Genomic DNA, 26,571 nt, shown 5'->3' on the forward strand with positions numbered 1-26,571 from the left:
AATTCAGAGAAACTCAAAGTAGATTCTTTTTTACAAATTTGAATACACAAAGTTTGTTTTTAAAGAAACCTATTTAGTTTAATTTAGATTTTTTTGATTTTAAAACTTAAAATTGTGCTTGTGGGTGTTCATTCTCTGTACTGCTATGCAATTAGTTTTCAAAGGAACAACAGATGGGCAATTCAGCCATTTCTCAAAGTCCATATTGTTTAAATGAAAGGGCCTTTTACTGGAAACATGCTATGTTTGTGAGCTGTAAGTAAAAATAATATGACATGATATCCTGAGCCCTTCTAAATCTAAGGCAGGTGTTTGAACTCCCTAAAAAGCTAATTGCTGTGCTGCTTTAGTGCGTGACATTTCAGAGTGGGGTCCATCAGCCTTTCACCCGAGCAGAACTAGCAGCTATTACTCATTCTATTGAACAACAGAAGAAGAAGAGAAAAAAAGAAGAAAAAAACTCAATCCCAGACATCTAGTTATGGTCTGGCCCCAATTCAAATCTATAGAAGCCCATGTTTAAGTGATGGCAGAATAGGCAGATAAAGTTGTTTTTCACATGTGTGTTGCTGGCGTGGTGTGGTTAACAGTGGGTATATTACAGGAAGTCAATGAAAACGAACAAAGATCCTGCCGAGATTTTGGTAAAGTATGTGGTAAGTGAAGAGATTTCAGATGGTTATGATGTTTTTAATGAACTGTGTGGTAAATGATGTAGACAAAGATAAATCCTGACTAAATTGACTTGAGTTCGATTATATACTTCACGTAAAATGATTACAAGGCAACAAACAAACAAACAAAAACAATCTGAACTGAATTATGCAGTTTTCCAGAGTTGGACAAAAGTCATATTTTGTATAATGAATTATTTTAAATAATATTAGAATGTAAAACAATAAAAAGATTAATAAAGAAGTAATGTATTGTTAACAGATAACTGTTAAAAATAAATAGATAATTGCTCCAATTATACTGCAATAAGAGCGTGTATGCACTACTTCACAACTTGTACATAAAATTTACTCAAGTGTGTGTGACTGAGTCATCGTCTGTGTCGCAGGTTCAAGACAGACTGGCCTCACCTTAACTTCTCACTTCAAGTGCCTCTATCGTTTAATGACTAACAGTTATGTTCCCACAAACCAAATTCTGATACAAATGCTGTTAATTTCTTGTGCCAAAAAGGAAATAAACAACAGGTGTTCTGTGACATAGGCTGTGGTGCAAGCAGCTGTTTACTGCTTTATAGAAGTAGGACACAAAACAGCCTCAGCAACACTTGAGTAACACACTTAATGCACTGTGGTCCATGGGGCAATACAGGAGCAAGCATTTGTTGTAAACAGACAAAGTTCTATGGTAATTTTATGTTTTCCATTTTGTTTTTCACATGGAAATATTATTTCAGTTTTCCTACATCAGAATTTCTTCTTTAATTCAAGTAATTGGATGTTCATATGCCATTTCTTGATAAGTATTTGTGAAATTTACTAACAATTTCAGAGTGAAAATTTTAAGTATATTCTACACAATTTTTTTAATGTATTTTTTGGTGTACCATAATAAACATATAAACATCAACTTCAAGGATAAACAGAAATATTAAACTCTGAGTACAACACGATCAAAACCATACTTAACAGTGTCACAGAACTATTTTGTATGTATATGGTAAAATTGTATTCTTTAAAGTATCTTTGAGTACCATATGGTTAATTAAAAATAGACATTATTACTAAATGACACTTTAACCATTACAGAAATGTCTCAGTTTGAACCGAAGATAAGTTGCCTGTGGTTTATTGTTATTAAACATGCAGTGTGTGTGTGCCACATATACACTCTTGACTAACAACATCCCTTAGAAAGTGAAATTAGTGAAGGCAAACAAATCGGTTAAAATTGTAATCAGCAGGTGGCACTGTGTGGCTTCACCACAAACACACAGATGTTCCACAAGACTTGTTTCAAAGTGTCTGATTCCGTTTGACTGTCACAAACACAAGCCACATAGAAAACTGGATTTTACACTTCAAAGCCATGCATAGCACTTTGATGGGTGAAATGTGTCAGCCACCCTCCAAAAACAGCCTGTTGGAAAACAAACATATACTTCCCATCAAAACTATTGCCTAATTGATGCAATCTCTTCTGTTCAAAGGCCAACATTGATGACTGGAGTTTTAATCGTAAAATATATGAGCAATTGGAATTTTTTCATAATGGGTAATTTGCTTTGAGAACCTGGGGTATGACATAGAAAGATATGAGTATGGTTTAATTTAGTTGTGTGTGGAAAGAAAACTGCTCACTCTGGATAGCGTAGAATGGTTAAACACGTCTATAAAGCATAAAACCAAAAATGTTGTTTATCTATATACTGCATACCATGACCTGTGCCATTTTTCTGAGTTATATACTGCGTGGCTATGCAAGGTAAAGGTTTACTACCATTTTAAACAATTCTAAGTTTAGGCCACATTCCAGTCAAAAGGTTCACCTGAGCTGTAAATACTGCGGCCAAGATGACTGGGACACACTTGATGCCAAAAAAAAAAAAAAAAACTTGCCGCCGGCAAATGTGACCAGTGAGCAGTGAATCAGTTCCCTGGGGAAATATTAATAATAGACAGACCCAGCAAAACAGAAGGCAGTTCCCCAAATCTGCCTTTGTCGGACCTTATTTGGTTCCTGCTGGAAGGACTAATTCCTTTCAAAGTTATTTTAAAATCTTAAAGTCTGCCTTCTGCATTTGGAATATGTTCCACTTCGAGTGTGAGAGTTTGTCACATGAGTATGAAGTCATCATATAGGACAATATCTGAGGACTGAGCTTTAAGAAGATCATAGAGGGTGAACACTTGTTTATTATACAATTCCATAATGTAAATTCCATAATCCAAAATGCTTTAAAAAACACTATGCATTAAAATTGACATTAAATGTTGACACAGACATTGTGTATCAATTAATCATACTGCTTACATTTCCTAAAGAGAAATATTTCAGTGGAAAAATTTACTTTTTAAAGAGATGATAGCCTATATGCTCCCATATAACCGGCCCATGAAAATACTATCTTTATGAAGTCATATTTTTATTAACTCATCTATCATGCAAAATGACTGAATAAAAAATAAAAAAATAATAAAAAATAAAAAAGGCTGTTTATGCCAAATCAAATGTACGCAAAAATGTTTTGCTAGAATGCATGGTTCTTGCACATGCATGATTACATAGCTCTTTATTGTTGTTGTTTTGTTTTTTTTTTGTTTTTTTTTTATTATTGTTGTTGTATTTTGTCTCAATAGATTTTTCTGCAATTTGTAATCACTTTTTTGTTCTTCAGGACAGAGTAATGCATTACAAAGGCATGACTGCCCCCATATTTTAAACATGTGGGATATATTTGCCTTTAGCCTAGTTTCACACTTATGCCACTGAAACACTGAAATCCTTTGATGACTTACCTTACTAGGTCAGTCATACAAGAGCCCACCACTACAACACTCACGTCTTCAGACATGACCTAACACATGCACACACACACACACACACACACACACAAAGGTTTATATTGAATATAAATAGAAATAGATGAAATAAATACAAAACTACAACATTATATAACTGAAACTCATTGGTTTACATTATTTACAGAAATGTTTAATCAAATGCTGAGAAAAAATATTGAACAGAAATATTTAAATGGTTAAATATTGGTAGTTATGCTCTACACTGAGCATGCCTGCACTAATGTGGATGATTATTTCAGGACTGGATCATGTGACAACAACCATGGAAATCCTTCATTAATTCAATCCCTTGCGTGTAGGCAACGTATGTGAATAGTAGAGTGTTAATCTGCTCAAATCTCTCAGCAGGCCTCAAGGGACTGTAAAAGCCTGCCGCTGGCTAAGGAACAGCCTACATTTTCTCAAAATAACTAAAGTCCAGGATGCATTTTCTGCATACTTAGATTCAAATCAATCTTAATAGTCTGAATAGCTTGAAGTGTTTTACTGTGTGGGCATGACCCTTTGATAGATAAGACCATCTGTGCACAAACAAAACGAACAGAGTTACATGACTGTTACATGTGAGAAAAACTGTTTTATAATTTATTATAAATATAGATTTATTATTACAGCCTGCAGTCTCAAAATAGTTTTCTAGGGAGAGCGTACTACATTGTCATGCAAATAAGACGCACTATACGAAATTCAGTCCGAATAATTTAAAAGTGGGTAGTCTGGAGGACAATCTGACAAATTATTGAAGTCATTATGTGCAGTGCTGGGAACGCTAATATCCAGTTGGACTAGTAAAATGTTGTTAGAGGAGTTACATGTATTTTATTTACAATCAGAGACGCTATGTTTTAAAATGTTTTATCGAGGCTTGTTTAGCTGGATAGTGGTTGTGATCAAAGTCTACGTAACCTTTGCACCGTCTACTCTAATGTATTAATCGTATTAATCACAAGAATTCATGCAATATCACATTTAACAATTTCAACCGTATAATTATATAGTGTTTAGAATTATTCGGTACGTTGTAATGTTTTACACTTTACCTATTTGCCCACTGTAAAACGAAATCTAAATAGTCAAAGCAGCAGTCTCTTCTTACGTCTCTATCTGACAGCACAGAAACGCTTGTGACGAGACGAACATTTGAGCAGTTCCTATTTCCTCCTGTCTTTAAAAAAAAACATGATTTATAATTTAAAACGTGCCGAAACATAAAAATCATGTAGAAAATTCAGTTTCGTCTAATATAGTATACTATTAACTATACAAATGTAATATTCATGTAGCCATTTAAAAACACCGTGGTAAACTCATCAGGCATATTTCTAAACATCCATAAACAAGTCTCAAAAACAACAGCGGAAGTGAGGAATGAGTTCATGCTCGATATTTGTGCTGTAGGTCAAATAAAAGGTACTGAAAATTCGTTTATTACATATAAAAATGTATTTTAGAGAAATGACTGCTTTGGTAATAAAATAAACATTAGATAAATATTCGTTCATAATTCCTGATTAGCATGCTAGCCGGTGTGTTAGCATAGTTCTGCTGTAGCTCCAAAACAATCTGAATAACAAACTAAATAATTTTCATATTACAAAACAAACACAAATTATTCGATTCATTCATGCACGTGTTCAAGCTCAGCGGAGGTAGTGTTGTTGTTTTGTTTGTTGAAGGTTTGCTTGACGTTATTGGTAAATATCTGGAATTATTTATTCTAGAAATTTTGTTTTGACAGCTGAGATGGATTTTTTTCTTTTTTTTCTTTTTACTTTTCTTGTAAAAGTAAAAATCAATAGTTTTTATTTCTCCTTCTCTTAATTACTGTGATGGCATAAGTACCTTTTAAAGGTATTCCAAAAAAGTTAACGTTGTTTAGTTTTAAGTTGTAAACGTATAATAGAAGTAGAAATATAATAAAGATACTGTACAAAATGTTGTACATTTTGAGAGTTCAAAATTAAGTGTCTCAGTTTACAATACATTCACACTGGTGTTTTTATGAACCCAAACAATGTAAATATAAAAAGCAATACTTTATTATCATTATTATTTATTTTAAACATAATTTGCTGTCGTTATTTGTATTATCCCCCTATAACAGTAATACATCTCTGAAGTGCAATATTGTTTAGGTTTATCATGAAACGGTGCCAGGGAAGATTAGACTTTGGTGGTAACTGTGTTACTACTGATGAGAAATGAACATATACATTTCTGTATATTCATTGTGTCTTGTCACACAGCGGCAGAGTTTGGAAGATGAACAGTCTCTCTCCAGAGGTGGCATTGAGCCGTATTTCTCCTGAGCTGCGGCCTTTACTCTGCTCTGTAGTGCGCAATGGACGGATTGGTTTAGACTCATCCAGCTGTCTACGGATCACTGACCTCAAGAGTGGGTGAGTGTTCTGTAAACTTAACAAAAGCATAACTTTTGGAAAACAATGCGTTTGTAAGTTCTCCAAGTTACAAATATGACTAATATCTTGAACTGAAATAGAATTTTTTTTAATTAAAATCCTGTCACAAATTCTTAATCAGAATTCCAGAAAGCAGAGGGGACTTTTTAGAATTAATCAATGAGTTTATTATAGGTCACTGCTTCTTTTAATATCTAAATTACTATAATATCAGAGCTTTATGGGAAAAAACAATTACAGCACAGTATCATGTAATGGCTGCAATTTCCCACCCTTTGCTGGTAATTGCAAATCATTTTTATGATGTCAAGTCACCTTTATTTATATAGCGCTTTAAACAAAAAGGATTGCGTCAAAGCAACTGAACAACATTAATTAGGAAAACAGTGTGTCAATAATGCAAAATGACAGTTAAAGGCAGTTCATCATTGAATTCAGTGATGTCATCATTCATCTCAGTTTAGTTTAAATAGTGTCTGTGCATTTATTTGCAATCAAGTCAATGATATCGCTATAGATGAAGTGACCCCAACTAAGCAAGCTAGAGGCGACAGCAAAAAGGAACCAAAACTCCATCATTGATTGGAATGGAGAAAAAACCTTGGGAGAAACCAGGCTCAGTTGGGGGGCCAGTTCTCCTCTGACCAGACGAAACCAACAGTTCAATTCCAGGCTGCAGCAAAGTCAGATTGCTATATACATACTGGATCCGGGTGACTGCAGTGACCATCTGATCTGGATACAGACTGGATCTGGTGGCTAGGGTGACCTCAGAATAAGAGAGAAACAGACTAATATTAGCGTAGATGCCATTCTTCTAACGATTTAGCAAGTACAACGTTAGGTAGGTTATTCCAGAGTTTGAGCGCTAAATAGGAAAAGGATCTGCTGCCTGCAGTTGATTTTGATATTCTAGCTATTATCAAATATTCTAATTTTCTGAGAAACTGAATTTGGGATTGTCCTTAGTTGTCAGTAATAATCATCAAAATTAAAAGAAATAAACATTTGAAATATATCAGTTTGTGTGTAATGAATGAATATAATATACAAGTTTCACTTTTTGAATGGAATTAGTGAAATAAATTAACTTTTTGATGATATTCTAATTATATGACCAGCACCCGTACAACATCTCCCTGACATGCGCTTCAACACTAACTGCAGTTACTGAAACCACTCCTTATTTCTTTGCGTGAATATTTGGGCGGCATTATGCAAACATTTCCACATAGTGATGTAGAGATGTGGGGGCATGTTTGAATGAGCCGTTTTTGGGGGATGTGGCAGAGTCTTAACTTTGATAAAGATCATCTCTTTGGATTTGAGACTTTAGTCTTTGCAACTTTACAGATCTTCTTTATGCACAGAGAGCTTGTAACACTTCAAAGAGAAAGGATAAATTGAAATCACATTATATGACTCCTGTAGTCGGTTGAATGCATATTTGCTAAATACATTATTTATTATTATTTTTCAGCTATTGAAGTGTCGTTGAAAGTTTTTTTCATTCAATTTTCATTTTAGCTGCACATCACTAATGCCTGGGCCATGCTGTGACAGATTCAAACTTCATATTCCATATGCTGGAGAGACTCTCAAATGTGAGTATATGAGTATGAACAGATCAGAGGTCACTCCTAACTGTGTGAAAGCTGCTGATGTTTAATGATATTGGTTTGCTATATGTTCTTGCAGGCTACAACGTGTGCTGATTTAATGTGTAGTGATGCATTATAAATGTATTACATTTTCAAACGGCAGTGTACAGTGTAAATCATTGTGTTGTTTATTACAGTGTGTTTTTATTTTCTGACATATTATCATCAACTCCAGCTCTGGGATTTCTCATCAAAGTGATAAAAAAATGATTGATTAAAACCTTATTAAAGCTGAGGTGGCAACCTCATTAAACACCAATGATATTTTGTGTTTAATAAGCAAAGCTATTTGTAATCCAGTGAGTTCATGATAATCACATTTGTAATTTGTAAACATCTTATTACTCATTCTTGCTAAGACAAACATCACTTTATACTAAATAGTTCATCGAAAAAGTTAATTTGCTAGAACTCATATAATTCCAAACTCATAACACTTTTGTAGAAAACAAAAGTAGATATTTTGAATAAGTTTTCATTTTTGTTCATATTATTAAAGATAGCATGGACCAAAATCCCTAAAAGACAAAGGTAGTGTTAAATTAATCCATGCACCCCAGGTTATTATCAATAACTAAAACTAAACCATAAAAAACAAACATTTATTTCAGCTAGTTGCTAAGCTGATATTTATTATATTATTTTAGTATGCTGAAGTGCTAAACATTAATGAAATACTTTAAAAAAGCTAAAAAAGCAGCTGTGGCCTAATGGTTAGAGAGCTGAACTTTTAACAAGGACTTGAACTTGCAAAGCTTGCAGAGCACCAATTCTGAATATGGGCTACCATACTTGGAAAAATGTCACAACATTCACTTTAATGATTTGGACTGGGTAATGTGTTAGGAACAAAAAGATGCCACATCATTTGATGGAAAAAAATTATCAGAGGGCTGAATACAAAGATACCCCGAAAATCTAAGTGAAAATATGTTGCAGCAGGCTAGTACTACTGTGTACTAGAGCTGATCTATTAATTTTTTTTTAATTTATTTAATTATATCAAGAAAGCCTTACAGTAAACATAAAACAAAAAGGCATCAGATACAATCGAGGATAAAAACACAATAAAGTCCAGGACTTATTTCCATTGTGGTCCTCATAAAAATCGGCCATAAAAGTTAGGCCCGACAGGACCCGAGCCCGACAAGTACATTTTGATTGACAGCTTTTTAAAAGCCCGAACACGTTTACAGCCCGACATTATTAAAACGTGCTCACACTTTTGCGTTTTGTCAAGAATGAGTCATTTATACATGTTTTAACATAATTTATTCATAACTAACGTAGACTAGACCACTTGGAAGTTGGAATAAAGAAATAAAATAAAAAAAATCTTAACATCTCAGCACTCTAAATAGACATAGGCTCATTTAGCCTATAAATAGACCAATGCACCAATAAAAACAAGTCTTTTTTTAATAAATTAAATTGAGATCAATTTTAAATTAAGATGGGTAATAACGAAATTAAGATAAAGGCTCAGCTGGATTTGCTTCACTAGCATCTGACATTTAATAAAAGTTTACCTCGCAAACCTGAGCCCGTCGGGTTCGGGCAAAGTTCTTCAGCTCTACTATGTACTTAAATGGTACACAGTAGTATGTATGGCCCCCCCACGTGCTTGTATGAGAAGACGGATGGTGTCCTGGGGGATTTCCTCCCAGATCTGGACCAGGGCATCACTGATCTCTATTGTAGAATGTAGAGGTTTTCTATTGGATTTAGGTCCGGCCAGCGTGGGGACCATTCAGTAGTATAAATTCCTTCATCCTCCAGGAACTGCCTACATACTTTCGCCACAAGAGGCCTAACATTGTCATACACCAGGAGGAACCCAGGACCTACTGCACCACAGTAGGATCTGAGTAGGGAAGGATTTCATCCCAATACCTAATGGCGGTCAGTGTGCGATTGTCTAGCATGTAGAGGTCCTTGCGTCTCTCCATGGATATTCCTCCCCAGACCAACACTGACCCACCACCAAACCGGTTCTGCTGAACAATGTTACAGGAAGCATAGTTCTCAACGGCTTCTCCGGTCCCTCTTCTTTTTGTCACATGTGTTCAGGGTGAACCTGCTCTCATCTGTGAAAAGCACAGGGTGCCAGTGGCGGACCTTCAAATTCTGGTGTTCAGTGGCAAATGCCAATCAAGCTTCATGGTGCCATCAAGAGCAGAAACCGGTCCTGCTGATGGGTTAGGACCTTGTCCTTGAGTTAGGAGACTTTATAGCAATCCTTCTGGCAATGGCACGTATTGATGTGCCATCCTGGAGGAGTTGGAATGCCTGTGCATTGTTATTTTGTAATAGGCTGTAATTGTTTTGTGGCTAGCTAGCATTTATTCAAGGGAAATTCACACAGAAACCTGAAGGCAAGTTTTGGTCCTCCTTTTCCCATAAACCCATAGAACTACATTTTACAACAGAGCAGCCAATTACTCTATGAACTTTTTGTAAATGTTAGACCAATAAAACTGTATTACACAGATTCTTCAAGACTTCGTAATGGTGGTGCACTGAGCACAATTCTTTCGATTTGGAAACAAGCTTCTGAGAAGGGCTTTTAGAGGTTTTGTCTGAAATGCTTTCAAGTACCACAAGCTCAGTGATGTTTAATGAGCTTGGATAGTAATTATAACTCGGCAGTGATCTTAATTGGGAGTTCCTGTTATAGCTCTGAGTCATGAGACACTCAAACACTCAAGCAGTTTTTCACGGAGGCCACATATGAACAAATTTCTTGGAGCTGGAATTGATCATGCAGTCTGACAGTGAGAAATCAAGGTTACTCAGTGAGGGCTTCTTCCTTTTGGAGATGCATGGCCTGATGGTCATTGACTTATCGTATAAAGAAGGTTGGTTGTTGGTCATTTTAAGGCATTGGTGCATGCCTGAGGCAGTGCTTTTAGTTGTGTGCATTATCAAAGAGTTATAATGTTACATTGTTGCATTAGCGGCCTTTACTGAAAGTCAGTGCTCAAGTGCAAATTGAAATGAAAAGTCTAATTTAGTTCTAAAATGGAGGCGTAGCTGAATGATGGCCATATTCTTAACACTGTGTCACAATAAATCATAGTAATCAGTATTTGAATTACATCTGTATTCTCATGTTAAGTAATAACACTTGCTCCACTGCTCAGGAAGTAGTCCATTAAATATTCTGTTGGCATTTTTTTTTTTACATGAATTAAAATAATTGTCCCTTTCAGATAGAAACAGATTTGATTGATTTTCTTGGAAAGCTGATGCTTTTATATATCCATTATTTGTAGTATCTGAAAACACATTCAAATTTTTCTGTTTCTAAATAATCAAGAATGATAGCAGACTTAAGAGTTGGCACTGCTTCCTAGGTTTTATTTAGCAAATGCCAGTGGGTGACAATTGAAAAAAGTGACTCGAGACCTTTTCACAACTCCTCGCCTTTGTTTTGCCAATGACTTGCCTAAGGATACCAGACCTATGCAAATTATCAGAGAATCTTTCAGATAGATCTTTCAGAAGCATCTGTTTTATAAATGTCACAATCTGCCTGCTGTGGAATCGTGTTGTATTTCTCAACATCAATTTAAATAGTTTTCTCTATTAACTTTTTTTTTTTTTTTTAACTTAGAGTTACTCCAGAATCAGGAGAAACAGAAAAAAAGGGAAATATTTTAGCATTTCTCAACTGTTGCCCACTCCAGTTGCTAGGTGGTTCATTGTGATGCCGTTCTTCCAGGAAGAATGCAGATTGTTTACTTGTGATACTAATGCACTGGCAAAAGTGCTGACTGTTGTTTGCATGCAAAGAGAGCGATCCAGTCACTAAACAAGAGTTCTCCGGCTTTCTGCTTCTCACGAGAGTTTGCAAAGGCTTCTTTCTGTTTTTTTTTTTTTTTTTTTTTTTTTGAGTAGCACCAACCTTGACTACCCTCAGGGTGTAAATTTGGGTAGTGCTGCATTATTGCCCAACATTTACACTTCTATGCCAAGTCCATTGCTATCTCTTTTTAGGTATTTGGCAACTGTTTTTCCAAAATGCCATCAGATGTGACAGATGTACGACAAACATCATCCAGGCTCTTTTCCCTCGTGCTCCATCTGTGGAAAATTACTGCCTTGTGTTTGTTTTGCTCTGTTTTGTTTTTGTCCATGGAAAAGACAGAGGAGAAGGAGTATGGAAAAAAGAAGAAATGTATATTATTTGAACAAGCATGGTCTAAATTCATTGATGGGAGCTAAGCAAGTTACAAAAACAATGCTTCAAATTTGGATGTTGAGTTGTATTCTATTCTGAAAACTTGATTGTATGCTTCTGAAAGATGAATGAAGATGACAAAAGGTTTTTTTTTATTTTTTTATGTATGTAACTTTTTACCTCTAGCACACAAATAAACCCATAATAATAGTATCACCTGTCTAACAACATTAATATCAGGACATTATACCCATGATTGAAAACTAAGCTTTTTCAATGGCTTGTTTAATCTTCCATTAGTGCGATAATGCCCTTTTAGAGTTCGTGTCACTACAAGAGCCATTAGGCCATTCTCATTAAAAAAAAAGTTAGTCTTTGATATTGACATTGGTTGTTTGGTCTAATAAGGTCAAGCATTGATAAACAACCATGAAACCTTTATTTTTTTACATAAAGAGCTTACATGGAAAGTACAGTAATTGCAGTGTGTTAATGTCATACAGGCATCTAAAGTGCATGTCTCCTTGAGTGAGATTTGTTTTTTGTGCAACTCAAAGAGTTGGCTTGTGTCTTGGCTTGAACTGGATGTAAATCAATAACGTATGTCATTTCACATTGTTTATGAAGTAATTATCAGTGTTATTAACCTTTTCTTCTTACAGGGGACATTATCTTCAATGCCAAAGAGCCAGAACTGCCCCCAGACTTTATCTTTGGAGAGGATGCTGACTTCCTGCCTGAACCATCAGAACTCCCGGTGTGTACTACGATTATAATTATAATTATATGACATCATTCCCCTTTATTTATTAGTTTTTCAACGTTAAAACAACACCCATATAAGATGGTGCATTCAGTTCTCTGTATAGAGAGACCCAATTTAACAGAATCTGACAAATAAAAATTGTCTAGTTTTAGTGAAGTGTCTGTGCTTGCTTTTGGGTCACTCACAATTATTCCCCACAAAAAAAAAAAAAAAAAAACACAATTCTCAAATCTCCAGTGAAGCAAAAATGTTGTAGCTGCAGGTTAAATTCGGTTGTTCAGAAATACACCCAATAAGGCAGAACAATGGCTCTTATTCTAGAATATATTTGAAGTAGCTGTGCAGCAGATATTTCAGCTGTTTTAACTTCCTGTAGTGCGGTTAGTTAAATCTGATGGCTGGTATCGATGTGCGTGGTCGACTCAGCAGCCAAATTTGACCCACGGGGCTTCCAGTGTTCTGAAGAGAGAGTGTTGGTGAATTACATAAGTGTTGCGTCTGCGTTTAAAAGTGTCCTTCTTCTGGTGCCTGTTTTAGGGTTGCAAAATTAGCAACAGAGGCAGTGCTGCTGCAGAACACCGTCAAAAACAACCATCCAGATAGAAAACTCACTTGGCTTTGGAGCAGACATTTAAATGTTTTTTTTTTTTATAAATTATATTATATTTTTTTATTATAAATGTTGGTTTGTTTTTTGTTAGGGTTAGGAATATAATTTTTGGCATGAAAGATCCACTGTGTTACTGTGCTACACACACAGTGTGCCGCATGCCTAGCATTTGTATATTTTGTGTGTGGTTAGATTTGTTTATTTTCCAAATAAATAGATTATGGTCCTCAAATAAATGTGGAGAGTTTCAATAATTAAATAAAGTTCACAATAAATAAAGTACAGTTGTCAAAGAAAAAAATATTGTTGGCTGTAGCTAGAACGTGCAGCGATTGATTGGCTTGAGTAGATAGTGGGAGGAGTCCATCTATTTGTGGATTTGTGTACAAATTTGTGTATGGTGATTCATAAATGCAGGAAGCAATCCAAAGATGTTATAAATAGTTAACTATCGTTGTTATTGTAGTTAACTATAATAACCAAAAAAAAATAATCTTAAAATGAAATATTTATTAACTTTAAAGTTATATATTATAACTGTTTATTTGCAGATTGTTACCTGATTTTTTTTGGAAATATGCAACAAATCTAACCCCATAGTTATGTGTCAGGCCTTTGTGAGTTTATGAAGAGTTAGTGGTCAGAGACATACAGTAGTATAACAGACTGTTTCAGGTGCACTTCACAGACCCACAGCATTCTTGATATGTTGTTCTGCCTCACAAATCATGCATTGTTAAACACTCTCCTACCAGATGAGTGACACCGTAATCAAATCTGTTATTACAAACAATCCATAGGTCAAACCCAATAAGAAACCAGGCATGAGACATGACCTTATTTTTTCTTGATCATTGTTTTTATTATTTCCCTATTATAAATGAATGTTTTGTAGTCACAATGTGAGAAAAACAGAGCAATGGATTCCACCATTCATTGTCATATTGCAGTTATTGCTGTCAAATGATTAATCACATCCGAAGTTTTTGTTTAAATAATGTGTGTACTGTGTATATTATATATGTATATATATATATATATATATATATATATATATATATATATATATATATATATATATATATATACATACACATGCATGCATATCTTGAATAATTTTTTTGTATACTTGTAAATACATGTAACCATTTTCTAAATATTTACTGTATGAGAATGTATTTATATATACATGATAGAAATAAAGAGTACACACACACATATTTATATATATATATATATATATATATATATATATATATATATATATATATATATATATATATATATATATAAATATATAACATATATAAAATTTATTTTGGATGCAATTAATTGCGATTAATTATTTGACTGCACTAATTGCAATACATTCTATTCTATTCTATTCGTAGGCAAAATTTACGGTCATCTCAAATGGGGTCACCAGATTCCTCTTGTGGTGTGTTAAATAACTTTTTAATGAGAATTAGAGATTATTTTGCAAAGGAGACCGTGTTTGTGCAAGACATGGTTTAGATTCGTCTGGACTCTGTTGTTAAGACTCTTCTTACCCTGATTGCTTAAAGCTTTCCTTCAGGCTATTTTTAAGGAGGAACAGAATGAAAAAATCCCCTGCTTATGTCAGAGTCTGTGAGACGGTGACTATTGCTCACCGTCTCTTGAATGCAGCTGAAAACATGAGGGGGGAAGCACCTCTATGCTGCCAAGGCTGCACTCTGCCCATGTGTTTGCTTTGTGTTTTAGCTTCTTCGTTATGGCGGGTGGGTATGTGTATGCAGCTATTTGGTTTATTTTCCAGGGACATTTTCTTATGCTGGTTTGCAGCCACTTTCCCTCCGTCTTGTTCTTCATCCTGCTTATTCTTCACTTGAATTTTTATTTTTTTGTCATTTATTTTTTATGTGTAACCAAACATGAATAATCCAAAATTCCTGGGGAAGTTAATATGCTACATAATAGGCAAACATAATGTCTAAAAACAGCTATACATTTGTTTTATATGTTCTTATTCTGATTTGTTCATCTTATTTGCTTTCATCCTTCCCAGACAGTTCTGCTGCTTTAATTTGGCTGTCAGTGCGTCCCATGCAAACTGATAACTTTCACATTGGCATGTGAGAGACTCAAGATCAACAATGACCTCTTGCGTCTGGATCGTTCACACCTCAATATGCAACTGTTCCAAAATCTTATCGAGTAGCTGACTTGCTGTCTACTGCCTATAGATTCCTTTTGCGAGACACAGGGTGGCCTCGCAATTTGTTGTAAATGGAAGAGCAGTAGAATAATGACGTTGTTCTGTTTAGTTGTGCTATATTATGAAAAATGTAGTTTACATAGGTTTTGTAAGTAAGGATGTTAGCTGTTGCTCCGCTAACGATAAAACAGCTGTTATGTTTAATGATTTTAATTTTCACATCACCAGCGCTCCGGTGCTGGACACAGGCTTGTTTTCCAGTTACATGAACTATTGCATAAATTTCACACTGCTTTGAGGAATTTCTGATGTCTCAGTAAAACTTGGGGTTGTTTACACTTTGTCATAAGTATTATTAGCTGCTAACTACCATTTTGTTTCCATGGTTTGAATGGTGGGTTTACTTGATTGGCTGACACCAGAAGATTTACAAAGGTGTAAAAAGAAATGTTGCAAGAGTGTTCATCACTTCATCATTTCTGATTTTAAAGTTGATTAATGTTGGTTCTTTGTACTTGTTTTTAAAGTTTTTCAATTTTCCTCCATTTTAATTTGATAAATATAGGATTTATTACAGAAAGTTGATATTGCACTTATGAACCCTGCACTCAGTTTTATCATAAAAGAAATGGTTCATCCAAAAGTAATCTTTTATATAGTGTTGACTAGCCTTATCACACGTTTGTGGGTGGAGCTTGTGTAAATAACCTCTGGCAAGAAGGCAGGCTATTTGCACACAAAAAGATATTATGTATTTTCAATCATGTTTTAATTTAAACAGTTCTGTTGTGCAGCATCTTATTTGGCAAAAAAAAAAAAAAATACAGTGTTTTGTTGTAAATGAATTGTTATAAAGTATTTTCATTTGCTAACAATTCAAACTCTCGATTAAATTGTTCAAGTTTATTAACTCATTTCATTAGATGATAAATTTGTATTCAATCAAAAAGCTCTGAATACAGAAAAAGAAAATGAAAAACAGAATTTAGGGCAAAATAAAATGGATTTCACTTCGCTGTGCGAGAGACAGACGAAATGTAGCTTGTATTTGTTTGTGTACATTAAATTGCTGTGAATCAAAAGAAAAGCATCAGTGATTTGTCACAAGATACACAAGCACAAAATGCAATTGTTGTTAAACTATTGTGCACAAATGCAAATTTGACTTATCATATTTTGCCAAATATAAAAAAAAAACGTAATGCAGTACACAGTAAACAGTAGAGATGTCTTGATGCTCCTTTGTAATTTGCTGTTAGGATTGCCATTGTAATTTATTATTTTTAGTACAGGCATACTTTACTTATAACATTATGACTAGGCAGAGATTTTGTTGACACCACAGAGATCACAAGTTTGATTTGGCTAGCTGTGAAAGCACTGCTTGAAACAAAATATGACTCAGCTAGCTCCAAACAGCTCTGTAGCAATTTCATTCAGAGATGCTTTTCATTCAAATTGTCATCACCTGAGAATCTCAAGTCTTTTTTTTTTCATTTTTTAATGGATGAAGGTCAAATAGTGCACTACTACAGTGGAGACATCTGTGCTGTTTAAAATTTTAGAAAGAATGAACACATATATTAGATAGGCCAACTCATCAAAAATCAATTGGGGAAACTGTATCGTTCAACAGGATGGCTGTAGGAAAGGATGTCCTGGAAAGAGAAAATTATCTTCATACATTTGCATTATACATGCTGTAATGCATTTGGCAACTGCTTTTATTCAGAGCATATTGCATTGCATTCAGTGCTGTTAGATTTTATTGATGATCTGACATTTTGGTCTTAAACCCATTTAAATAGACAGGAGGACATACATGACTGAAGTAGCACTAAATTGGCATAAATTGTTTGAAATCTTAAAAACATATGCATTAAAATAAGGTTCTTATGGTTGTAATGCAGTTTGTCGATCATTAGCTGGATAACCACCGAGACTAGCCTCAGCCAATCCTGTAGACTAATGTAACATTGACCAAAAGTGATTCAGCATGCGGCCAGAAAGGATACTTTATTCCAGTCTTACTTAATTTCTATAACCAGACCATTCACTTGCACAACTTGGCGGAAAATGTATGATTAAGTGACACTGCTTCCCAGAATGTAACTCTGGGATCAGGAAGCCAGACCTCAATTAACACTTATGGAAAGACACTACAGGCAAAAATCTTATTATATTGCACTTTATCTGGTTGCTTCTGTAGATTTTAATTACAATCTTAAGACTGACAAATACAATGTTTTGTTTTAAACAAACTGTTGTATTTTCATTTGATATATATATATATATATTTTAATCTGACTTAATTGTTCATGTTTTATTAACTCACTTCATTCGACATCAACTTTAAATCCAGAAAAAAATACAATGAAAAACATAGAATTTAAGGGAAAATAAAATGGATTTCACGTTTCTAGTTTTGTGTGAGGCTCAGACCAAAATGTAACCTGTACCCAAAATATGGTGCATAAATACATCAGTGATCTGTTACAAGATACTCAAGAACCAGTGGCATTTCATACCATTGGTGTTACATTAAATGTGCACAAAAGCAAATAAGACTAAAAAGAATTGCAATGATGCTTCTTTGTAATTTGCTCTTAGTATTGGAATTTGAATTTAATATCCTCAATGCAGTTACACATTGCTTATAACATTATGACTAGGCAGATAATAGAATGTAATAATAGATAATATATTGTGTTGATTCCACAGAGATCACAAGTTTGATTTGGCTAGCTGTGAAAGCAAATTTTATTATAAATCTTCACTTCATGTACCCCTTCCACACCAGGGGTTTGTACATATAACTTATTTTTTTTTTATTATATATATATATATATATATATATATATATATATATATATATATATATATATATATATATATATATATATATATATATATATTATAATTAGAAATTATATATACATATATATATATATATATATTTTTTTTTTTTGGATTTAATGTACCTACATGTAATTTTATACCTAAAAACATGATGAAGTGTCTTGCCTTAAGGTCCAGTTTCTTCTTTCACCAGTAATTAAGCACATCAAACTGACTCGTAAATTATTTCATCACCTTTTCATCCCTTTTAATAACCCTCTTTTACTGAATCAAATAGACAATATTATGTCATTATGTTATTATGTCTCCTGTTCCTGAAAAGCAGAATAAAAGTGAAAGTTAAGCAGAGCTGCGTTTGTTTCAATATTACTAAGAATGCCTCGGTTTAGTGTCTCTAATTAACCTCCGTCAAACAATAACAGTGCTGCAGCAGCACACTACAGAGCTTTCCTACTTTTGATTTTAATTAGTGGCTTTTCTGGCCGTTGAGGAAAGAGCAGCTAATTGTGGTGAGGTGGCTGAGACAGTGGTCTAAGCTCCAGGATGGAACATCTGACGTTAGCCATGGGAAAACTGGAGAGATCAAAGCACTCTTAGTTTAAGTTTCACCGGGCTTCGGAGAATCGAGGCTGCAGTCTAGACAGCAAACATCTCAGCCTGTGGTGATGTCTTGTTTAGGCTTATATTAATGATTCATGCAATGCATAATCCTGTTATATTCCACGTTTTTGTGTGACCTTGTTTCGACCGCAGTGCAACCCACGCTCTATTAAAGGGTTTCACGTTTAAAAAGGCATTGTAACTTAATATCATAGTGTGACTGTTGAATTGTTTGAATGGTGTATGGTAACACCACATTACAGAACAAGTGAAGCATAGAGTCAAGATACAGGCTTTTTTCACTGTACAAGTACTTTTAAACTATAATCAGCAGACTGGCTTTGGGGAATCACTCCAGGGTGATTTCACTTCTTTCACTTCATATTCAGATTTATTTTACAGTTTAACTTACATTTAGAATTAGGTCAGTGTTTATGAATGTGGCCCAAACCAGATTTTTATTTTATTTATTTATTTATTTATTTGGTGAATGGTAATAATCACTCTGAATCTCAGATTTTGTCTTCAGATCTTGGCCATGTTAGTTGTCATAATAAATAACATTAATTAATTATGAATTATTTATTAATTTATTTATTGTCAGATCAGAATTAAATCATACAATATATATATATATATATATATATATATATATATATATATATATATATATATATATATATATATATATATATACTTTATTATTTTATTTTAATGTTTATCATTTTAAAGTTTACATCATTATAACTCAAAATTAGTCTATATTGATACATCTATTGTGTTAGCATTTTGTTTAAATGGAAAATCTTAATTGGTCACTATGCGGTGTGTCTATGCACATTTTGTAAAAAAAAATAAAATAAAAAGAAATTGTGGAAACTTATTTTCTATTTATAATGCAGTAGCTCAATGAATTTAGGGAGGTTTAGTATTATAGGGATACAATAATCGGATATTGTGTCATTCCTGTATGCTTTATTCTTATGTTATGGATTAAAGTCATTTGCCCCTCTCCCTTCCTCTGGATACAGAATTTTTTCCATCAATCCCCATGGATGGATATTTCATTGGTCTCCCGGAATTGTCTTCAAGTTTTTCTAGGCCTGTTCTGGCAATCACACCGGCATTTCTATTTTTTACGAGTCACTTGGCATTATGGGAAGGATATAACATTGACAATAGAGAGGTAGCAGGGGTTGTGTTTTGGCACGGCCTGAATACAGCGTTCATAATGACCAGGAAACTGTGGGGAAGTGTATCAGCCAGGGAGATTTTGGAAACAACCAAAAGACACCAATGTCTGGGTACAGAAGTGTTAATGTGCACACTGTCATCTCTTTAGAATTGAGTAAAGGTTGATTCTGGTAAAATGATTGAGATTGCATTGTTTTATTCTGCTGAACTTATTCTATTTGGCCATGTTTTTCTGAAATGTTTGCCAGACAAGAACACTTGAAAAAAAAAAAAAAAAAAAAAAAACACAAAAGCAAAATGAGTTCCAAGTGGAAAAACACAGTTCAAATAAGACACACTTTGTATTACACTTAGTCATGCAATCTGTATTAAGACACTGTTGTATTAAGACCCTGTCATAACCCCTAGCTTGACAAATATTTTCACAGCCTTTCACTTTCAGATATCTTCTTTTTTTTCTTTTTATTTAAACTCTTTTAATGGGACCTTCTCCAGCCTCTTAAATTTGCACATCTGGACTTCCAAACACATTGCAACACTCTGTCCTGAGTGACCTGTGTTATTTCAGCCCTTTCATTTCTCCGGCCCTGTTTGCATCCAGGTCTCCTACACACCAGAAATTCTGCTTTGAACAGTGGTTTTTAAGTGTTTAAAGTAATTATTGTAAATATTTGCATTTAGCCTGCACCTGAACCATGAGTGCACTTTGGGAAAAACCCTCAACTGCCATAAATCCAGACATATGCAGGAGAATAGAGACACCTTGGCACCGTTTGGTGACATTAAGTGCAAAATATCCTCTACAGCAAAAAAATTGTTTTACTAACAGTAACAAAGCAATATTTCAGGTTTAGTGTAGCTTACGCTCAGTTGGTGACCATTGAGGTCAAACTAAACAATAACGTAGTAAAGTAGTTAAAGTATAAAGTAGTTTTTTGCAGCAGTAAAGCTATACAAATGAACTACACTTTTTTTCAAAGCAGTTGAACTGGATATGTCAGTGCTTCAGTCTTGCTTCAACTCATCCTTAACTCTTTAACGTTACATCATGGATCTTATTGAGAATTGTACTGTTACTTTTCTAAGAAAGCATTCATGCAGTTGTGTGTGCAATAAAGTGAGTGGGGGGAAAATCTCACAGATTTACTGAGAATGGATTAGAGACTTAATTAACTGGTAAAGAAAAAATCTTTACTGGTGTCCATCATGGGAAAGGAAATGGAGAATTGGGAGCTCTATGCTGGATGCAGTAAAACGTGATTTTAATAGAATCTGCGGTTCCCTCCTGCTGAAGGAACACCTCATGTTCCACTACACAACAATGCAAAGCAGGGTGACCATATACAGAGGCAGGCTAACCTGGGCACACTTAACCACCATTTCCTCTTCCTTCCTGTTCTGCTAAAGCAAATCCCAAAACTATTACTGGCAAAGCCATAGACAGAAATAGAAATATGGAAATATATATATATTTGGGGTGTAACGGTTCTCTCATTTTCTTGATGCATCAATTACAAACCCTTACGATGCATATGCATCGATCTTGAAGCACGGTTTTTTATCATTCGTGCTTCGGTTCTCTCCTTCACTATTACTGCCCGAGACTGTCACAGGATTGCGCTCACGCTCCGTTCGTCTCTGACGCAGCTGATGTGTGATCTCTCCTTAGTACTAATGGGCAGTAATACTAAAGTTAAGTAGCTTTATTTTTCTGTAGTTTTTCAATGACTCTCTGCATCTTACCGACGGCGTTACCTGAGCAGTCGAAAGCTGTGTATTTATTGCATGGACGGAGCAGAAATGTAAGTGTCTAAATCATAAGCACAGTTCCATTGAATGATAAATGTGTTTTGAAAATGCTGATGAACCGAAAGTATGAAGGAAACTGTTAAAATAAACACAGCATTAACAACGACCTTGAAATTATCAGATTTATCTGATAATCAGATGCATGAAAGTAGCATTTGTTGCTATAGAAATAGACATTGGGCGCATTTTCTTTCAGTATCATCATTCGCTGATGGAGAGGAAATGTTAAATACTGTAGCTACTATAGAAATGTTATTTTGTGAAAATGAGATAAAGTTTTCACACTGAAAGAGAAGTGATGTCTCTCATAGACGTGCCAGGCTTTATCTGCATCTAAACTGGATAAAAAGCAGAATGAACTGATGAAACATTAAGAAAAAAACACCACAAAATAAAATTTATGAATGATGCGGTGCTAATTGACATATCATTTATTATAGTACAGAAACTATAAAGCATATTTTCTAACTTATTCTGTGCAAAATTTAAATAATTGCTAATTAAATGTAGCCAGGTATATAAAAACAATCATAAAATTGCCATTAGGAAAAACAAATTATAGATTACAAATGATTTATTATTATCCAGCAGTGTATTTGATTTCTTACATTAAATTAAAATTAATAAAACAGAAGAGAATTCCTTGTAAATATAATATATATATATATATATATATATATATATATATATATATATATATATATATATATATATATATATATATATATATATATATATATATATATATATATATATATATATATAATTATGACAATACATAGGCTACACACACAAAATGATTGTATTTGACATTTGTCACTTCCAAAATGACCCCTGCCCCTCGTGTGACAAAATGTTAGCCTTTTAGTTAAAATTCTCTTCCCTGTTTCAGTTTTCAGTTTTTACATAGTTGGATAGAAGCATAATCATTTTTCATCCGTTTCTCATTTTGGTTTAGTTTTTTTTTATTATTATTCTCAAAGTTTGTAAATTTTATTCTATTAATTTAGTATGAAAATGTACTATTACATTATTTAAATATATATTGATAGAAAACAAATTATGTTTGGCACCTGCTTTCATTTTGTTTGGAAAAGACATACTTTTCTGTAGAGCTTAAATGCCTATTTTGTACCCTTTTTGTGGGATGTGCCTTCTCTTTTTTTTATTTGAAGCATTAAGTTCATGTGAAGAGAACATTCTGGACCTCATCAGCCAAGTCATTTTGAACACATGACAAAGTCAATTTAGTGTGATCTAAAACTTGGCACACTTTAGCCACTCTTCATGAGGAAAACTGAACACTTGCCCACACTCAAATTAGACGCTAGCTCAGATTAATTTAATACTCAAAATATTTTTCCTCTTTTTAATTTTCTGCTCAAGTTTGTTGCTATTTATTGGGGCTGATTGCCAGCGGCACAAAAAAAATACCGTATATTTGAGGTGCTTAAATAATAGCTGTGTCCAAAAGAACTATCTCTGCATTTCAGATGACAGCTCTTCTTATAGACTTTTGATGAAGCATTTTGAAAACAGAACCAAGTATTAACGAGTTCCACCTCAAGACCTTGCGTTACATTTTTCTGTTTTGTGCCTGTTTCTATTTGCAAAATTTGAAAAGTTATAAGTTTGATGCAGAAGGCATCAATCTACCCAAATCCTCGGAGGTTTTATCACCAAACTCCCATCATTTAATTTGTTTGCCAACAGATTGTGTTGTGACTGATGCATTATTATGCAGAAAGCCACTGTCAGAGCAGCTCCTTCTGTTGCTGTGTGCGTGTGTGTTCATGTGTGTGGGAGGTTTGCTCTGAAGGTGAGGAGGACTGGGTGTGCCTCTCGGGCGTTACTGAACCCGGAGGCATCACACCCACGGCACATCAACCTCGGCCCAGCTCTGACAGTTCAGCTTACAGGAACTCACACTCTTCTCTAAAAATGCTCCCAGTGTGGCCACATAGTAACGGTGTAACAAAAAGACAAAAGATCTGCAGAACAGATTAAAAAAATCAGCTTTTTCTATATTTATATTTATTATTATTATTATTTTCTTTATTTTTCACTCTTTGTGACTGTGTGCCCAGTGGATTAAACTCTAAAACAAAGTGTCAAGTTATGTTTTAATTCAGAAAAAAAATTATTAGTAGAAGGCAAATTTTAAGTAAGTTTTTAATCTTTATAGCCTATCTGTTAAAATCTACTTGTATATCTATGCAATCACCAGAAAACTGATGTTGTAATTTAAGTGACTGATATCACGGCTGTGATTGCCATATGGTAGCACTATTTTCCTCAACTGAAAATTATGTTATTATACAGAACTGCTAAAATCTGTTTTACCTTCATAATAAGCTGACAACCACCGTAAAACACAGACTGTAAAGGGAAAGCCACATGAAAGTTAAAGTTCATCACTGTTAGCTTTTCCACAAGCTATGACAAATGATATAAGGGATTCAGTGTAGAAACAAAAAGAAAAGAAACTGTTATTTCAGTGTAAAACAAACATCGAATGTGAGCTGTCACAGAGAAATGCGGTAATGTGCATTTTAATTATTATTTATTTTTTACTGTGAATTATAAGATGACACTTTTTTTCCTCTTTAAAAAAATACACATTTAACAGTATCTTACAGTAAAATTACATCTACTTTATCATTAGTTCTATTGCAGCTTTTCACTGTTTCCATAGTATTTTTTAAATAGTCTTTTATGAAAATAACAATCACATTATGTTGTAAAAGAATAAAGAGAATTTGACTATGAGGAGGTCATTAATTGAAAATGAATACATTTAAACACCTTTTGTTGTCTCACTTTTGGCTTTATTTTTTATTTTTATTTTTTTCTTGAGGTCAATTTTCCACATGTTATTTTTGTGTGTAATGTGTGTAATTACACAATGAAGACTGCTTTGTCCTCTCTCCGAGTAAGAAATGGTTTCCAGGCAGACAGGACTTGGAGTGACTCAAAAAGAGTGTCAATATTGCATCACTCTACCTGCGCAGGCCTTTTGTTTTATGGCACGTATTTAGCTTTTTGCGACCGACTGCTGTCTCGATTGTATTGTCTGGGGAGCATAAAGTGACAGAGAGTTTTCAGGGGCCCTGGTAAGTCCAAACACAGTTCCTCTGACACAGCACATTCCTGAAGTCGGCTTTCCTTTGCTTTCTTCATCCTCAACTTTCCTCGGGCTGTTCGTTGCTTCATCCTAAAACATACCTAAACAATATCCAACTTGTTTTCTGTCGCCCACTCATTACGGGAATCCTGTTGTTGCTGGTAACCGTAGACAGCCCAGGATGATGAGGTCATTGCTGGTGTAAGCGCCCTGCCCCTGCCACAGCTTCCTCTCTAGGCAGAAAGGATGAGCCCTTCCTTCTCCAAAACAATGGCATCTTTCTTCCTGCTCAGACTGATCTATAGAGAGATGTACAGAAAAGTGGCCAGACGGACACCAGACTGTTATTGTCATCTTTTCTAACTATTCAGTGCTTAACTCTTTTTTTGTTGATGCAGCATGCAAATAACTCTCGACATTTGACCCTTGTGATCTCAAAACAGATCGATCTTAAAATAGAGCAGTGACTGATAAAAAGTGGCTAATGAAGATGGCTTGTGTATGTGAACCACTGTGGTTTTGTCATCATCAGCTGGCTCATAGTGTTTCTGGCATGGGTTTAGCTGCTGAATGCCTCAGATGTTTTCTGGGGTCATTTATACTCCGTTTTTGTGAAACGCCGTTAAATGAGTGGTTGTACTTCACACAACTGTCAGGCTTTCATAGAAAATGATGTCATTTAGAATTCCTTCAAAACACAATGAATGCTCTTTGGTTTTCTTGTGATTCTCTGATCATTTTACAGATCAGTATAATGTTCCCATTAATGAATAAAAAAAAAAAAAAAAAAAAAAAAAAAACATCTTTATAATTGTGAATTTTTGGGTAGACAGCGAAGCTGATTCAGGAAAGACTTTTACAGTTTTAGAATGATTCGATTTGGATTAATAATTATTTTCAAAGTGTGTTAATAGTTGGATAGGTGATGAAAATTTGATGCCAATTCTTCATAACATAACATAACATAACATAAAAAAAAACTAGTCTAATATAAGTTGTAACAAAGAAACAAAGGACAAAATGCATAATATAGAACAAAGATACAAATGGAATAAGGTACGTCAGTCTAACTATAGTAAAGATACAACAATTTTGTAAAGTAATCAAATGTAAAATTTCTTCATATAAGAGAATGAAGATGTATGGATTTGTAGACGCAATTACTGATAACTCCAGTGTATCCGATGAACATAAATTGATCCTTACTAAAGCTACAAAAGTCGGTTTAGAGCACTGAGTGATTTATTTATTTTTTTCCTTCTCTTTCTTTTGTTGCTTAATTAACATTAAGGACATAGCAGCAGGTACAGTATATTCAGTTGCCGTCATTTTAGGAATGTATACACCTGTTTAAAATGTATGTTTTTTATTATTATTATTATTTTTTTTTTTTGTGGAAGGCTTTCCTAAATAATGATTGTAACATTTGTTTGAGTTCTGCAGATGTTAATTTTTTGGTGACATAATGCTCCACAGATTGTAGCTGTCTCCTATTTTGTGATTGTAACTGTAAACAGACAACTGTAAACAATTGATCACCAATCTGAATTTTAAAGTAACAGATGAGACCATAATGGTCATGTGATTTTTTCAGATATGACATGGTTTC

At 34.1% G+C, this 26,571-nt stretch overlaps 2 protein-coding genes across 3 annotated transcripts in view; one reads left to right on the forward strand and one right to left on the reverse strand.

Annotated features, from left to right (window-relative positions):
* Positions 1 to 4,773, reverse strand: part of rbks (ribokinase) — a 26,643-nt gene extending 21,870 nt beyond the window's left edge. The window contains exons 1-2 of one of the 2 annotated variants that reach the window (XM_052579869.1): positions 4,580 to 4,669; positions 3,474 to 3,532 (exon numbers count right to left, since the gene is read on the reverse strand). In XM_052579869.1, the coding sequence (XP_052435829.1) occupies positions 3,474 to 3,529 (56 nt within the window). In that variant the 5' untranslated portion in view covers positions 3,530 to 3,532; positions 4,580 to 4,669. Of the gene's footprint in view, positions 1 to 3,473; positions 3,533 to 4,579 lie in introns of both variants that reach the window. The other variant, XM_052579868.1, reaches the window with a different exon arrangement.
* Positions 4,774 to 4,789: 16 nt separating this feature from the next.
* Positions 4,790 to 26,571, forward strand: part of babam2 (BRISC and BRCA1 A complex member 2) — a 69,888-nt gene continuing 48,106 nt past the window's right edge. Inside the window, exons 1-4 of the mRNA XM_052579866.1 lie at positions 4,790 to 4,949; positions 5,786 to 5,938; positions 7,487 to 7,563; positions 12,466 to 12,560. Of these exons, the coding sequence (XP_052435826.1) occupies positions 5,802 to 5,938; positions 7,487 to 7,563; positions 12,466 to 12,560 (309 nt within the window). The 5' untranslated portion in view covers positions 4,790 to 4,949; positions 5,786 to 5,801. The remainder of the gene's footprint in view (positions 4,950 to 5,785; positions 5,939 to 7,486; positions 7,564 to 12,465; positions 12,561 to 26,571) is intronic.

This window comes from Carassius gibelio, chromosome B17 (genome assembly GCF_023724105.1).
Source record: "Carassius gibelio isolate Cgi1373 ecotype wild population from Czech Republic chromosome B17, carGib1.2-hapl.c, whole genome shotgun sequence".
Taxonomy (NCBI): Eukaryota; Metazoa; Chordata; class Actinopteri; order Cypriniformes; family Cyprinidae; genus Carassius; species Carassius gibelio.